The sequence below is a fragment of the Saccopteryx bilineata genome, chromosome 3 (genome assembly GCF_036850765.1).
Source record: "Saccopteryx bilineata isolate mSacBil1 chromosome 3, mSacBil1_pri_phased_curated, whole genome shotgun sequence".
In the NCBI taxonomy this organism is placed as follows: domain Eukaryota; kingdom Metazoa; phylum Chordata; class Mammalia; order Chiroptera; family Emballonuridae; genus Saccopteryx; species Saccopteryx bilineata.
This window is the reverse complement of record NC_089492.1, coordinates 244,858,664-244,875,182: the sequence shown is the minus strand read 5'-3', so window position 1 is coordinate 244,875,182 and position 16,519 is coordinate 244,858,664. Positions and strand designations below refer to the sequence as shown.

The 16,519-nt window shown below is 42.2% G+C and overlaps 1 protein-coding gene across 2 annotated transcripts in view; it reads right to left on the bottom strand.

Annotated features, from left to right (window-relative positions):
• The window catches only part of DAB1 (DAB adaptor protein 1), a 320,452-nt gene that overhangs the window by 288,782 nt on the left and 15,151 nt on the right, over positions 1-16,519 (bottom strand). For both annotated transcript variants that reach the window (XM_066269076.1, XM_066269077.1), the window contains exon 2: positions 12,651-12,853. In XM_066269076.1, the coding sequence (XP_066125173.1) occupies positions 12,651-12,717 (67 nt within the window). In that variant the 5' untranslated portion in view covers positions 12,718-12,853. The remainder of the gene's footprint in view (positions 1-12,650; positions 12,854-16,519) is intronic.

Genomic DNA, 16,519 nt, shown 5'->3' with positions numbered 1-16,519 from the left:
ACTGTTCAGGTTCAAATCCTCACTTTGCTAATTTCTAGACTTTGAGCAGGTTACTGAATCTCTAGGACTCTAGGTTTCCTAAATGTAAAAATAAAATGAGATTAAATATTTATTTTTATTTTATATATATTTTATTTATTTACTTATTTATTTGACAGAAGCAAGGAAAGAGAGACAGGAATATCAATCTGTTCCTGTATGTGCCCTGACCAGGGAATCGAACCAGTAACCTCTGTGCTCTGGGACAATACTCCAACCCACTGAGCAATCCAGTCAGGGTTTTATATATTTGTTTGTTTTTGTTTATCTATTTAAGATAGAGAGGAATGGAGAGAGAGAGGAGAGGGAAGGGAAGCATTCATTTGCTGTTCCACTCAGTCATGCATTCACTGGTTGCTTCCTGTGTGTGCCCTGACCGGGGGACACATTTTGCCTTTTTGGGACAAGGCTCTTAACTGACTGAGATAACCAGTTAAGGCCAAAATTAAATTTTTTAAATTCCTGGCACACTAGTCTTCTCCTCCCTATAGAAATGGTTTTTATTTCCTACAAACTTATATCACATACCTTCCACTATTTAATCATAGCTTCAGCCTGACCAACAGCCAGTGGGTATGTGCATAAGATAGCAGGTACAAGTCTTACAGAGCCTCATCAAGCCAGGACTAAAAGTGACCTTCGCTTCATTGCACATTTCCCACCTGCTATCAAGCATCAAGTTACCTTTCATAAGTCCCACCTGATTCCAACACTCACGGCGATCCATCACAGCGGCAGTAAGATGTCCAATGTCTTTAGCACACGCTTCCACATCACTGTTAATAAGGTATATTGGGATGATCATTTTCCCAACGATAGGGGTCCTGATCCTTTTTAGGATCACACAATAAGAACATTTTTCATTGTTGGAGATAATTCCCTTTCCCATGCACATTTGTCAAAGGCAGTTTCCCAGAGTCCCGTACATCATTCTGAAATACATGATAAGATTCAGGACTGCCATTCATCATCTGCTGGGATTCTTCCAACACAAGTTCCTGCATGCCTTTTCCTACCTCTGGTTTAACGATCAGAATGCACATCCTCCCTACAGCAACCGTGCCAGCCTGAGGAGGCTGAGGCCAAGGGATGGCAGTCCCCAATCTGAGGGAAGTGAACCCACAAGGACGATAGAGAAATTCTCTAAAAAAGTAAGTTGAATATATTACCACCACTTTTTTTTTTTTTTTCCTGAAGCTGGAAACAGGGAGAGACAGTCAGACAGACTCCCGCATGCGCCCGACCGGGATCCACCCGGCACGCCCACCAGGGGGCACGCTCTGCCCACCAGGGGGCGATGCTCTGCCCATCCTGGGCGTTGCCATGTTGCGACCAGAGCCACTCTAGCGCCTGGGGCAGAGGCCACAGAGCCATCCCCAGCGCCTGGGCCATCTTTGCTCCAATGGAGCCTCGGCTGCGGGAGGGGAAGAGAGAGACAGAGAGGAAAGCACGGCGGAGGGGTGGAGAAGCAAATGGGCACTTCTCCTGTGTGCCCTGGCCAGGAATCGAACCCGGGTCCTCTGCACGCTAGGCCGACGCTCTACCGCTGAGCCAACCGGCCAGGGCCATTACCACCACTTTGTAACAGGTAGGAACTGAGCTTGCACTGAGGTTTTATTTCTTGGCCACTGCTGGAAAATGGCAGGATAACACAGGAAAATGCCATGCTTTGGATCATTCACACCTGAGTTTGAAATTTCTGTTCCTCCATTTACATGATGGGTGACCTTAAACTTATTTTGAACTTATCTGAGCACGTTCCCTCATCTGAAAAATGGGAATATTATCAAACTCATAAATTCTCTTGTATTCCAAATGTATTCTCTGGCCGCATTTAGTAGCCGTGTGATTAACATCTCTTCGCATTTTCCCACTGGGAACTCCAAATTCTCCTCCTCCCAGCTTTAAGAGAATATAACGATGCACACGTTACAGTCCCTGACATCAAGGTTCTGCTTAAGACTAAATCGAGCAAGGCAGGAAGGTATATAAGTACAATCCTAACTGATGGGAGAAGGAAACAAAAGCTTTGTCTGGATTAAATGAAAAAAAGAAGAAAAAAAACCCAACATGCATGGGCAAAGGAAATCTTAAATCAAATGGGAGGAGGAGCCTGCTAAGAAAGAGCGTCATGGAAGAGCCATCTGAGCGGGTCGAGCGGGTCCCAGAGGTTCAGGCAGGCCTTGGCAGGCAGCTAAGAGACAGAGGGAGATTTGTGTCAGGCTCGGAGGAGAGCCGAGGCAAACTCACGCACGCTCAGGGAAGGCCGAGCAGGGCAGTGTGTTCCGAATGTGCGGGTGCACTGAAGGCACATGTGCCATTTGCTGAAGGGATGAGTGAGACACACCAGGTTCTGGGGTTACGGCAACTGGCTGTCTCGCCACTCCAATTTCCAGATTCTCATCTGTGAACTGGAGATTTTTAACAAGGAGCTACCTCATCAAAGGGCTGTTCTGATTGAAAAAAAAAATAGATGTAAATGTTTTTATATATCACTTGATATTTTGTAATTGCTGACAGATAGCAGTTACCTTCATCACCGGCATCTTCATTATCACTTCTGATGTGGGGATGCATACTAGACAGTGCAATGAGCTGACTGTAATATTCATAGATTAGGACATTTGCAAAATTGGAGTGCTTGTTCCAAACTAAGATCTAGAAATGCATCTCAATTTATGCACAGTCAAAATCCTTCAAATTCACCTTCGCCTCAAATTCATCTTCACCTCTGCATATCTGAAAAACACAGACTGACATCTTTAGGAAATGGTTCTCTCTCGATCACACAGAGCTCTGTGTGCGACAAACGCTCACGTGCCACAGAAAAGGGTGATGAAGAGCGAGGGCTCCCTAGGCTTTCCTAACTCCCTCTCTGGTGCCACCGTGTTCTGTAATCATTCCTTTCTCTTGCCAAGGCCGTCTCAACCTAACGGTGTGACTCGTAGAATCTGTAGGAAGATGTCTTTCAGCGTACCATTACCTCATATTCGGTAAGAGGACCTGCCATTCAGTAGGGAGCAGCTGAGTCCGATGTTATGCATGTGGACTGGCCCTGGGGCCAGAGAGCTCTGGAGGCAAAGGGTTCCCTTTACTTACAGGTTGTGTGACCTCAGGAAAGCTAGTCACTTCTCTCAGCCTCAGTGGTCTCCCATGTAAAATGGGAGTACCTATCGAAAGGTTATTTTCAAGCTTAAATGAGATAACATGAACCACAGGCATTATTTCCTCTTGCCCCTCCACTCCACTCTCTCCTTTGTCTTTGATCTACGTATGCTCTCTTGATAGACACACAGCAAAAAACGCTCAGTCTGTAACCCGTGGACCCTGACCGTCCCAGAGGCTGTGTTGCCATGGGAGGGGGTTGCTGAAATTCCATATGGGGCATTTAATGATTATCTGCAAAGAGGAAGCCTCTCCAGCCCCTGGGAGGAGTGTGCCCTTACCTGACTCATAGGACTGAGAGGGCTAATGTGCAGGGCTTTGTTCTCCCAAACATCAAAATTCAGGCCCAGCCACTTCCTGAGGCAGCCCACTGAGCTTAATGAAGCAGTGGGATGAACTAATACGGCAAATCTTACAGCTCTCACTCCCAATATGGCCCACATCACGCTGAATTACGGCACCAGACATGATTGGACACACATCACAGAAGGAGAAGTAGCTCAGGGGATGGAGGAATTGTCAGAGCAACGTAATAAGAATCTCAGACGCCAGCATTTAAGGGAAATGTTAGTGTTTTTAAATTTACTTTTTCCTTGTACAAATCATTCTCCCCCACATTTTATAATAAGTAATTCAACAAATATTCACTGAGTACCTACCACATTCTGAGTGCTGTGCTAGGAACTCACAGCTAATCACAAACCCAGAGAAATAAGCAAACTATTATAGACAAAATTTGGCAAGTGTGATGATTTGAATAAATACAGGATGCTAAAGAACCCTTACAGTCCAGTCAGGTGGGGCTTTGTTAGTCATACGTTCCTTTGTTGACTCATTTATTCCTTCAACAAACATGGCTGTGTCCCTACATCTTTTAACATCATGCTTGGAGGTACTTGGAGATAGAAGTGGTTAACAAGACAGTCACGGTCCCTGCACCCCCAGAACTCTCTAGCAAACGATAAAGAGGAATAAAAAGACAGTTAAAATTATGTATTGCAATGGGGAAAATGAGGTGCTTTGAGAGTGCACAGACCAGTCATAACCCACACTTGGGGGTCACAGAGGAGGGCTGCAACAAATCACCAGAAGCATTTCTGGGAAGCCATTCCTAACTTCATATTAAAGCAAAAGTGAAACAACCTTTGAAAAGAATAAAGGAAAACGTATTCCTGGGAGGAAAAAAAGAAGAGCATTTGTAAAATTCCAAACGTGCAAAATCACACGGTAGGAACAGGGAACTGAAATTAGTTCAGCTGAGCCCCAGAGGGGAGCATCATTCTGAACAAGTGGTGAGAGAGGTGACTGGAAAGATAAGGAGAGGTCAGACCAGACAGGGCCTCCCTGGAACCCGATAAGCAGTGTGGACTTTGTCCTGGGGGCAGTAGGAGCTGCTTGCTGAAGAGTTTGAAGCCCAGGGGAGACCTGATCAGATCTTCACTTTAGTGAGAAATGTTGAGAATAGCTTGGAGATGGATAATACAGAAAACCTGAAGACCACTCAGGAGGGAGCTAGGAGAGCCTGGACCATCTTCAGAAGAGAGGCAGTGAGGAGAGACAATGAATGGATCTGAGAGCTATTTAGGAGGTCACAGGGGCTGTAATCAGTGATTGATTAATGGAGGGCATCGTGGAGCTCCCAACATTCAGGACGATGGCCCAGTCCAATAGTTGCTGAGTTCTGAAGGATGACCAGGAGTTAGTCAAGTGAATAGGGTGAGAAAAATGACCTAACAGAGAAAAAAGTATGCACAGAAGTCAGAGAGGGGCATCCTCGGACCAGAAGCTCAGTGTGGCTCAGTGTGGCAAAGTGACAGAAAAGGTGACAGGGCCCAGATCTCACAATGATTGCTTGGTATGTTGTCCTGTGCAGTATGCTGCTGGGTTACAGAATAAATTCAAGGAGGAAACTCCATGTGAAGCAGGGCTTAAGGAAAGCCTGACTTCTTGTAAGTCAGTTAGAACCAGATAGAATGAGGCCCTGAACAGAGCCACCACTGAAACCTGAAATGAGACTGTCTTCATGAAATGACCACAGCAAGCAAGGTGTCCTGTAATAAATTCAAGATCCTGTGCTCACAGAGAAAACAGAAGTCTCTCCCAACCACACATCATCTGGTCTGATGGTTAGCCTTACCATGAAGAACTGGACTTTTTGACCTAAAACAATATTCCCTTTCTTCCAAACCCCTCAGCCAATGAGCTTTATGGATCAACCTCAGAGAAATTTATGTGGTCTTGTAATTAAATCCTTGATTTTGAATTTCTAAAGTCTGCAAATCACAGAGTTGGTAAAGAGCAATTAGTTCACCAAGATCCAAACTCCTGCCAAGACAGAATGGTGCCGTAAATTTACATGATGCAGCTAATCTGCTGCCATGCCCACTCCCCTAAAAACAGGGGAGCCTTTGTCATTTTTTTCACATTCTGCAACCCTAAGCATCATGGCCCAGGGTGAATCCACAGAATGCACTCAGGGAAAACGGCACAGACCTTCCCATTGGGCAGGCTTAGTGCTCTCTAGCTCAGGCAGACAGCCATGTGATGTGGGAAAGCCTCTTGATCTCTCTGAGCATTACTTTCTTAATGTGTTCCCTGAAGTGATGCGAGATTTGGGCTCGTTAGGAACAATTTATCTAAAATGGCCAGCATGCAGGAGGCACGCAATTAATGATGCCTATTAACGAATGTTTGTAGCTTGACAACATGGTCCGTTTTCCTTGGCATTTCTTGTTCACTTTCCCAGTTGTTCTTGGAACAAGCATCTATCTGAGGGTGGACCAGTTTTTTTCTTACTGGCTGATTAGCCCATGCAGCACTGGGGACAGTAAATGCCACAGCACTAAGAGATGTGCTGCCTCTCAGGGCGGGTGGAAGAGATGAGGGGAAAGAGAAAACGTTCTTATCTTGAGTCTACGTGCAGAGAACTGTGTTAGGTGTTTAAATTTCTGACTCGTGATCTGTATTATAGCACTTTCGGACAGGCACTGTTATCCCCACTTCACAGGCACAGAAGCTGAGGCTCGGAAAGATGTAAGCAGCCAGCCTGAGACACGCAAGCAGATGACTCAAACTTAGTTTATCTATTGCTAAAGCACGGGCTCTTCCAGGAATCCTCGGTGTACAGAAGAGGAAACAGAGGTATCTGAGAATGCAAGGGTTTTGAAATCTATCGAGCTGAAGCAGCAGCAGCAGAGGAGTCAATCCTGGGTTCCAGCCCTGGTTCTGTCACTGATCAACTAAGTAACCGTGGTCATGTCATTGTCCTGGGAAGACCTCGTCAATGAGAAGACACTCTGGTCAGCCCCAAACACTAATCCCTTATAAATGTTTATGTACTTCAACCTCTAGAGAACCTAGTTATGTTTCCATGTATACAGACTTTCAGAGTACTGTGCTGTTTGTATTTATTAAGATGGAAATTCACTTGCTTTTGGTCAGGATAGCAGTGAGAAAAAGATTTTTAATAAGAATTTGCTCTATTATTATGATAAACGTGCAATATTTAATTACTAAGTATCAGTTGGGAATAAAAATAAAGCCAATTTTATGAATAATAATAGAGTGAGAATAAATAAAAGTTGCAAAGTAGAGAAAAAAATTTTTTTTCAGGGAAGGATAAGATCTATAAAATTCCTTAAAAGAGCCTCTTAAGGTAGAAGTTCACAAATGGACTGGAGTCAGAATCCCTTCCCAGGTGTCTGTCTCTCCCCTAGAACACCCAGCGCACCCAGGCTCTGGCTGCGGCTGGATAAACGCTTGTGGACAAAAGAACTAAGAAAGTACCAGTAATTAATGCCTCTTCTTTGTTTCAAATTTGGCTGAGAAAATACAATTTCTGTATCCATTTCTACACCACGGGCCTGATAAATATATATATATATATATATAATTGATTGATTTTAGTGAGAGAGGGAGAGAGAGAGACAAGAACATCAATGTGTTCCTGTATGTGCCCTGACTAGGGATCAACCTGGCAACCTCAACACTTCCGGATGGTGCTCTAACAAACCGAGCTATCCAGCCAGGGCTATATACACATATTTTAAATTAATCTCCCAGGGTCCTGAGGATCCAGTGGGATAATGAATACAATAGTAGAGTGTCGACCTGGCGTGCAGGAGTCCCGGGTTCGACTCCCAGCCAGGGCACACAGGAGAAGCGCCCATCTGCTTCTCCACCCCTCCCCCTCTCCTTCTTCTCTGTCTCTCTTTTCCACTCCCGCAGCCAATGCTCCATTGGAGCAAAGTTGGCCCGGGCACTGGGGATGGCTCTGTGGCCTCTGCCTCAGGCGCTAGGATGGCTCTGGATGCAACAGAGCAACTCCCCAGAGGGGCAGAGCATCACCCCCTGGTGGGCATGCCCGGTGGATCCCGGTCAGGCGCATGCGGGAGTCTGTCTGACTGCCTCCCATTTCCAGCTTCGAAAAAATGCAAAAAAAAAAAAAAAATAGTACTTTATAAACTCCTATGTGATTGGCCACCATTTACAGAAATTATTTTCCCAAGCTGACTGACCAGTTCAGCGATCAAGACCCTGAGTATAGCAGGATTAAAACCATTCCTTAACCAAAACAAATCAGAAGTTTCAAAGAAACCTTCAAAAATTTTCAGTTATTGAGGTGCACAGCCAGGGTACAAACTCAGTTTGCTACGGCTCCACAGCTCAGGTGGCTGCCATGTGACCACCAATTTCTTCTGGATTCCATCAGAACCTTGATTCTTATAGCCAAACCCTTCTGGGAGAAATTAGTAAGGAAGGGTGTTGGTGTTAACTCATTATCCTTAGGTATAGTGCTGCTATAAACATATAAAAAAGTGGTAAGTTCATTTCTAGATGTTTCTAAAAAAGTCAGGAGGCAATGCTGAACTATGAATTCAGAAGGAAGAGGGCGGAAGAACTAACAGTGACCAAGCCACTGCCACATTACAGATCTCACGCTGGCCCCTTACTCATGTACACTATTCACCCTTCTGATGACAAGTACAACACACACACACACACATGCACACACACACACCCCTTGAAGGCAAGGCTCAAGTGGCTAAATACCCATCTCTGGTTGCATAGCAGTTAAGGAGAAGAGTTAGTATTAAAAACCAGGTCTGTCTGTCTCCCAAGTTAGTGCTCTTTCCACAACACTAAGCTCCCAATGGTACTGACTGAAAACTCCCAGCCTCTGCCCCCAGAAATGTCTGAGCATGCTCATCGTGGGACCCATCCCTCTACCACAGCCTTCTACTGGGTGGCTGGATGCTGGGATTACAAGTAACAAGAATTGTGTCAACTGTTTCCCCTTTGAAGGCAGGTAACAATCCTGAAAAGATACATTCTCTTCTTCCAGTCCTCCATCAAATTCCACTCCTGTAACGTGCCCTTTCTGACAAGCTGCGTGTGTAGTGACACAATCCGGTAAAAATGAAATGAAGAAAACAATTTGAAATCCCACCACTTTCATCCCTTCCTTATTTAAATTGTGAACAACACCCTGGTGATGTCTCATACATGGGCTGTCTAGAAACTCATTTTATGGTGACATATGTCCCTGTGTGACTTGCATTTAAAACTGTCTGATTTGGTTTCAATGACCTGCCTTAAGAGCCAGGCGTGTGAGAAATTCTAAAGGACCTCTTAACTTTCTTTAAGCCACTCATTCTCACAACAGATGACCCATGTTATGAGGTATTCTTTTTTAGGAAATAAAATATCTGCTCCAGAAACTATCTGAATTTTGCCAATGGGGAAAAACTCTTCTAGCTGTAATACCATGTAATAATATAAGGAGTGTACTTACGATATAAAATCCAAAACCAAGCAGGATATAAAACTGTATGAATACGATCTCAAGCACCTCTGAAAGGTCAGCCCAGTAACTTACAATGTTAACTTAGAATGTTAATAGCAGTTACTTTTCATTGATGAGACTGTGCATGCTTATGTGGTCTTTTCTAAATTTTAGTAAGCATATACAGCTTTTTAATAAGTCAAGAGAAATAACTAACATACATATTTTTTTCCAGAAAGAGGCTTAAATATTAGCCTTATCACTAAAAGCATTATATAAACTTTAATTAATACTAGGCACAAAGACTGTTCAAGAAAAGAAAGTTATTTATTAATGTTGTTGATGAATGTAGGTATTAAAATCCTAAGTAAAATATCAGCAATTCAAATCCACACATAAAAAAAACAACAATAAACCATGAACAAGTAGAATTTACCTCAGAAATAAAGATTAGAAAATCTATCAGTGAAATCCACCGCAAGATAAATTAAAATAGTAAAAGTATGCACTAAAATAAGTATAAAAAAGCATTTGGTAAAATTCAACATGCAAATTCAAAATTCAAAAATTACTTCCAAAAGTGATAAATGAAGAACTAATAAAAAAATCTTTAGTGAAAACTTAAATAATATCACATTTACAGGTAATTTAGAAGCATTTCCACTAGTTTAAAAATAAGATACAGATACCTACTATCACTCAATATTGTATTGACAGACCTAGCCAATGCAATAAGACAAGAAAAAGGAGTACTTAAGGACTGGAGAAAAAAACAGAAACTTACTCATAAGGTTACATATTGCCTCCACAGAAAATCAAGGAAGAGTTGGAGAAAGTATTGGTAAAAGTTTAGCAATCTAATTATATTCAAGACTCAAGATATCTATACACACACACACACACACACACACACACATATCAACTGTTTGTTTTCTTTTCAACTTGTACTTGTTTTGGTCCCGTTATATACATTTGCTTATTAAAATATTGACTATTCCATAGCCAACACTGAAGAATAAGAAATAAATTAATCCTATTAACAGGACATTCTCTCTCTTGCTTTAATGCAAAGGTCTCAAACTCGTGGGCCGCATGCTGCCCGCCGAACAATTTTGTGCGGCCCACAGACTAATCCACGAACTACAGTTTCTGGTCGTTTTGTGACACTGAAAAGTGTTGCGTAACAGTTGCCTTTTGTAGACCTAGTGCGGCCCGCCGAATGGCTGTAATCTTGCTCTGCGGCCCACATGCTGAGTTGAGTTTGAGACCCCTGCTTTAACGTATGAGAGTGTTTTCATGGTGCTTTGGGCCAAGTATATATATCAAGAATAAAGATGGTTTATCATTATTGCATAATTACTAACAATTTTTTAAATCTTGCTCTGGGACAAATCAGCAATATACTTTTTGAGATCCCCTTGGTTTTTCAATGGGATAAGAGAAAACAATGTAAGATGAGGATGATGATGATGAAGATAAGCCACAGAGGAAGACTGGGGTAGAAATGGAATAAGAGAAAGAGAGAAAAGAAGTGAGAGGAGAGACACAAAAAAAGATGATAGAAAAGGAGGAGATGAGAAAAGGAGAGAATTAGGAAGGGAAAGGGAGAGAGAAAAGGAGAAAAGGAGGAACAAAGCTAAACTTTGTTGAGTCTTTAAAATATGCCAAGTACTAGACTGAGTTTTATTTTCCTTATTTCAGTTAACCTTCATAGTGAGCCTTTGATGTCTGTAATATATTCTCATTTTCTAGGACAGTAAACTGAGGCTCAGAGAGTTTAATAATATTCTACAGTTACATAGGAAATGGTGTAGCCCAAATTCAACCGAGATTGACCTGCCGAGATTCTATGGTATTAGCCTCTTACTAAAGGATATTCCTTGCATGTGTATTGTGCTGGGTTTAGAGCTTCCTAGGACATGAAGATGACAAGAATATAAAAAGGTCACCTTCACATTCTATTTCAAATTCTCAACTAAATCAATGTTCTGAAAACTCAAATCCTCTCTTTAAAATACTTCTGGTTTTGTATGATAAAATTAAGAATAAAAGATATTCACTAAGATACAATTTTAATGCATGAAACATTCAAGAGCACAAGTTTAGCAGAAAGATTAAATTTAAGCAAAAATATAACTTGCCAGTTACCACTGAAAAAGTATTTAAATTCTAGCACATACTATGTTCTACAATTTTTCCCACATAACAGTTCTCCCAAGATCTGTTCTCTCATCTACTTGCTATTTTTCTATTATGCTTAGACCACAGTGCAAAAAAAGCAAGGCTTACATTAAGTTTTAGGGAATAAAATAGACCATTTCCAAAATATTTGTGTTTCAAACAAACATCTAAAGCAAAATGTATAGTCCTTCACAGGGTTGTGGCTGTCCATAAGCTGCATATGTATTACACATTTATGTTCCTTGTTTCCAGAGAGCGCCAGATAAATGCCATCACAAAACATGACAGAGCAGGCCCAGCAAAGTTTCAAACACATCACTGCCTATACAAAACCACCAAGGGCATCTGGGTTTGCAAGCCCATATCAACAGATTTCAAGACCAGAAAGATTTCCTCCTCCACACAGCTGAGAAGATAGGGGAGGAAGAGAGCTGAAAGCATGAGGAGAAACCACACACACACACACACACACACACACACACACACACACACACCACAAGAAGCTGCTTGCACTCACACAACAGGGAAACACACTTACTGAAAGGCACAATCATAAAGCGATAGGGCCAAATTCTTCTAAAAACAGGAAAAGGGAGAGAATTACTTAATTATGGTACAACACACGCCAGACTTCATTCCCAGGCATCTACATGCCTTCTCCATGTCAGCATTTTCTAAGTGTTGGAAGTGAAAGGGTGAACAAGAGGTCCCGGTCTGAAGGGGTGTATAATCAAGTTGACAAACAAAAACACAGAAAATGTTTAATAAGTTGAGATGCTCTCAATGTGCCACAGAAGCAAAACAAATGAGCAACTAACCCAACTCAGGCAGTAAGGGAAGCCCGACCCCTGACCCCAGTAGGTACCACTAAGTCCAAACCTGAACAACAAGGAAGGGAAGAGTCCAACTGGCAAAAAGTGGACAGCGACGAAAGGATTTCAGGCTGGATTAATAAGAGTCCAGTGATTCTCAAAGATTGGTTTCTGAACCAATGGCATCTGCATCATCTGAGAACCTGTCATAAAGGCAACGCTTCAGGTCCCATCTTAGAACTAGGGAACCAATGGTGGGGATGACACTGGGCAATCTGTTTTTACAAGCCTTCCAGGTGAGTCTGGTACCGCTTGTTTGAGAACCAATGGTATATGCAACGGTCACCCACAACAGACAGAATGCCTGGAGGTTAAGCAGGGTTAAAAAGGGCTTGGGGGGCAGGGGGGTTAGGAAGAGATGTTGCTGCAGGGATAGGCAGCAGGTATATCGGGAAGGGCATTGTGTTAGGGAAAGAATTTTGGATTTTACCCAGAGAATAAGGGAGAACCATTAAAATTATACTATGAGTACAAAAAAAAAAAAAGCACCCAGCAATGCTGGTGAGTTTTTAAAAGACCAGATGAAATCACAAGATAGGTAATACATCATTTCCAAGACAAACACTCATTCCTGTACAGCCAGAGGAAAGGAAGAAACTCAGCCTTACCTTTCTTTCTGGAGTCTTTCTTGGTGCTGGTTTTCACAGCTACTTGAAGTTCTGTCTCAGTTGACATCCTACTAAATCCTTAGTCCACTGCACACAGATCCAGGGCCTCGGCCAGGCTCATGGAGGACTCCTCTCTCAGAGAACGGCGCCTCCCTTCAGAAACGACACCCGGAGCTGCACATTTCACTCACTCCTTTTGAGCGCTGCAAATCAAGAAAAGAGAATCATTACCCCTTTGAAGTCAAACAGAACTTGGGAGGGAGGGGGAATAAGCTGTCAAACATACAAAACCAAGAGCGCCTTGCTCCCCACGTACAAATGACTCATGATCTCATCACACCACGGACAGGGGTCACAATGAAGCGAGTGAGAGGCCTATCTGCCAAACTGTCTCTCCGATTTTGGAACCCTGGATTTTCAAGGGGGAGCCAAACCCAGATCTTTGTTTTCTATGTTTCTTATTTTCAAGCACTAGATGTCACCCAGAAAAATACAGCAAAGACATATGTCGTGAGCACCGCTGCGGAGACATTTCCAACAGCGGGGCACCCATCCATCAGGCAAGCTTGATCAGAGCCTTGGCCACTAGAGCAGATCACAGGGGAGTAACCTGTGGTCTGTCCCTCCCTGGCAGGCATCAGAGGGGACACAGAGTTAACATACAATTGGGTTCGAAGGATAAGGTGACAAATGGGACTGAGAAACTTCCAGCAGGCCAATGTTTATGTCAGCGTTCCCCCCCAGCTATAAGAGCAGACAAGCATTTAATGTTGGGAGAAAAAGAAAAGAAACAGGCAGACACACAGTTCATTCATTATTTCTTTTTAATAAATATGCATTTCACACTGCTAGGTACTATTAAGTTCAAACACTGTGCTGGGGAGAGATAATAACGATAATACAACCACTTCACTTACAGCTAGTATTTACTATGCACTTAATATACACTATGCCCTCAGCTACTGCTTCACATACATTATTATCTCATTTGATTTCACCAAATTGAATGAATGCATTTCCTGTGTCAAATCAACAGTCTTTCCCAGTGACTATCTGATAGTTATACCTGAAAGTTTAGTTGAAAATAAATATTTCACTAGTTATCCATTTTTAAATAGTATTAACATAATATTATACGATAGCTTAAGTTGCCAAGGCTCTGATCAAGTTTGGCTAATTAGGCTACTAGAAATAGATCTTCAGACCCTGGCTGGGTGGATCAGTGGATAGAGCATCATCCTGGCACACCAAGGTCATGGGTTCAATCCCTGGGCAGGGCATGTTTAAGAAGCAACCAATGAGTGTACAACTATGGAACAACTAAATGAAACAATGAGTTGATGCTTCTCTCTCTCTCTCTCTCTCTCTCTCCCTTCCCCCCTTTCTTCTTCTTCTCTCTCTCTCTCAAATCAATGAAAAGATTAGAAACAAACCTTCAAATTGTATAGCCAATTCCTAACCCATCCCAGTATCTAGAACTGTACACTAAAAAGGCTGACGTTAAATGCCAGTTTCAGCTCAAAAGTGATAATGACCCACACCTATTAATCATGACAACTAAAGGTGGCTTAACTAGAAGGTTTGTACTATAATTTTATGTAAAATTATAGTAAGGCTTATATTTGGGGAAATTTCCACCTTATCTATAGATACCTACTTTGTTTGTTTGTTTTTAATATGCTACTTGTTTAAAGGACACTAGCCCTGAATGAAAGGTGCCTGAACCAAAGGATCTAAGACTACAACCAAGGAAAATGAAAAATTATCTTCCTAGGATGAGGTCCATGAAATTATTCATAGAAAAGAAGGCCATTCCTTGCCACTGGTGTGCTACCTATCTGCACCGTGCCACCAGCCTACCCCCTCCGCTCCCTCAAAGGGCCACATTCTCTGAGATACAAGAGTCAAAAATCTCACTCATATATGGACATAATTAATTTTACTAATAATACTTACATTTTTGTTACAAGTCTTTACTTACAATCTACTACCAACCAGGTACAAATCCTGTCTCCTTCACATCAACAAACATTTACTGTGCAATCATGCTGGCCTAGAGTACAGTCCAGGCCTGATTCCTGTCCCCCAAGGAGCTCAGTCTAGAAGAGATGTCAGTCATGTAAAAGAGTGCATTACACATGACGTCAACTAAAACAAATACCTAGCATCCTGGAGCACAAAGGATCAACTGTTCACCTTTGCTTGTTAGAGTCACCGAGCAGAAGCCCTACAGTGTGAGATCCTGAAGAATGATGCTTCTAGCCAGTGGATGATAAAGGAAAAGACCAATAGGTACTCAATACGTGCATCTATAATAAAGGAATGACTGGTTATTCCACGCAGAAGGGCCAGTGTGTGCAAGGAGGCTTGAAATTAACAAACTAATAAAAGGGAGCATAAGTCTAGCAGGGAGGTGATATACTTTCCCATCGTCCCGATTTTCCCTTGTGTGACTTTTCTGAGGAATATTTCTTTTCAAGTCTGCTTTGGTATTCTATTGACCCCCTCAAGCTTTAGTTCAAAGATATACCTCGGGCAGAAAGACTTTCTGATCCCTCTATGAAATGGAATCTTTCCCTACTTCTGTTATGATCTGATGTTTGGCCAGCTTCATAGTTTAGAGCTTCATAGTTTGTCATACAAGTGATGTGACACTGAGGAAGTTACTCAACCCTTCTCTGCCTCAGTTTATCTATCTTCCTAATGGGGACGACAATGTTAATTGCATAGAACTGCTGTGGAAAATTTAAGTGTGATCGCATGCGTAACATACTTGAAGAATGCCTGGCACATTACTTGGCAAGTACTTGGTAAATATTAGGCATCCATAGTTTCCTATGTTAACTGCTCAAGGTCACATGTCGGGTATGTGACCACAAGTCCATATTATTATTATCTTCCTTAACAGAAGAGAAAACTAAGGCAGCTTAAATCTGCAAAGGACGAATTGCAGTAAATGATAGAATCAAAGATATTGCCATCCCGCAGGTGTTGCACACAGTAGGTACCTAATCCAAAAATACAAAAATGAATTGAAATATATAAAAGTTACACAATTTCAAGAAGGGCAAAGCCCAGCTCTTTGTTGTTTATGTTTCTTATTGTGACCTCCTAAATGCAGCTCAGAAGACATAGCAAAGGTATACTGCTTCTGCGGCCCTGTGGAGACATTTCCAACAGTGGGGCTCCCATCCCATTAGCCAAGTTTGATCAGAGCCGTAAAAGTCAGTGTATAAACTGGATTGGATTTGGGGCCCTTTCTCCCTTCCAACTTTGTAAGCCACAGTACAGCACCTGTCCCTATTTTGCAGGAATCTCCAGCGTCACTTGTTTGACAAAATGTGATTGTGTTCAAGTGTTATAATAAGCATTACTTGTGAATTTCTGAAGTACATCCCTGTATCGGTAATGAAAGGAAACCAGCATCACTTTGAATAAAAACTCGAATAAGGAAGCTGCAGTACAGAGAGAACGTACCGTGGCCAGGACCCTGGCATCCCCTTTTAATTTTCCAAAAAGCAGAGGTTGAGCAAATGCTGTGAAGTAACTCCAAATTATTTAGGAAATTCGTTTCTTTGTAATTAAGGAGATTAAAGTCCTCTAGGGCCAGAAACCATGTGACAACTGAAATCATTTTTCCCCAGCAAAAGCTGTGAAACCCTATCAGTTAAATTCAGGCTCGCCTAGAATTTTGAAATGCTTCAATAATGTTTCTTTGCCCCGCACAATCTGCAGTAATTTAATATTCCTGAAGTGTGTCAGGTTTTTTATAATGAGCTCTTCAAATCGGAATGTGAATTATGTAACATGCCACTACCAATGTTTTGTCTAGCAAACCGCTTCTAAATGTAAAATCCCATGTTCAGTGA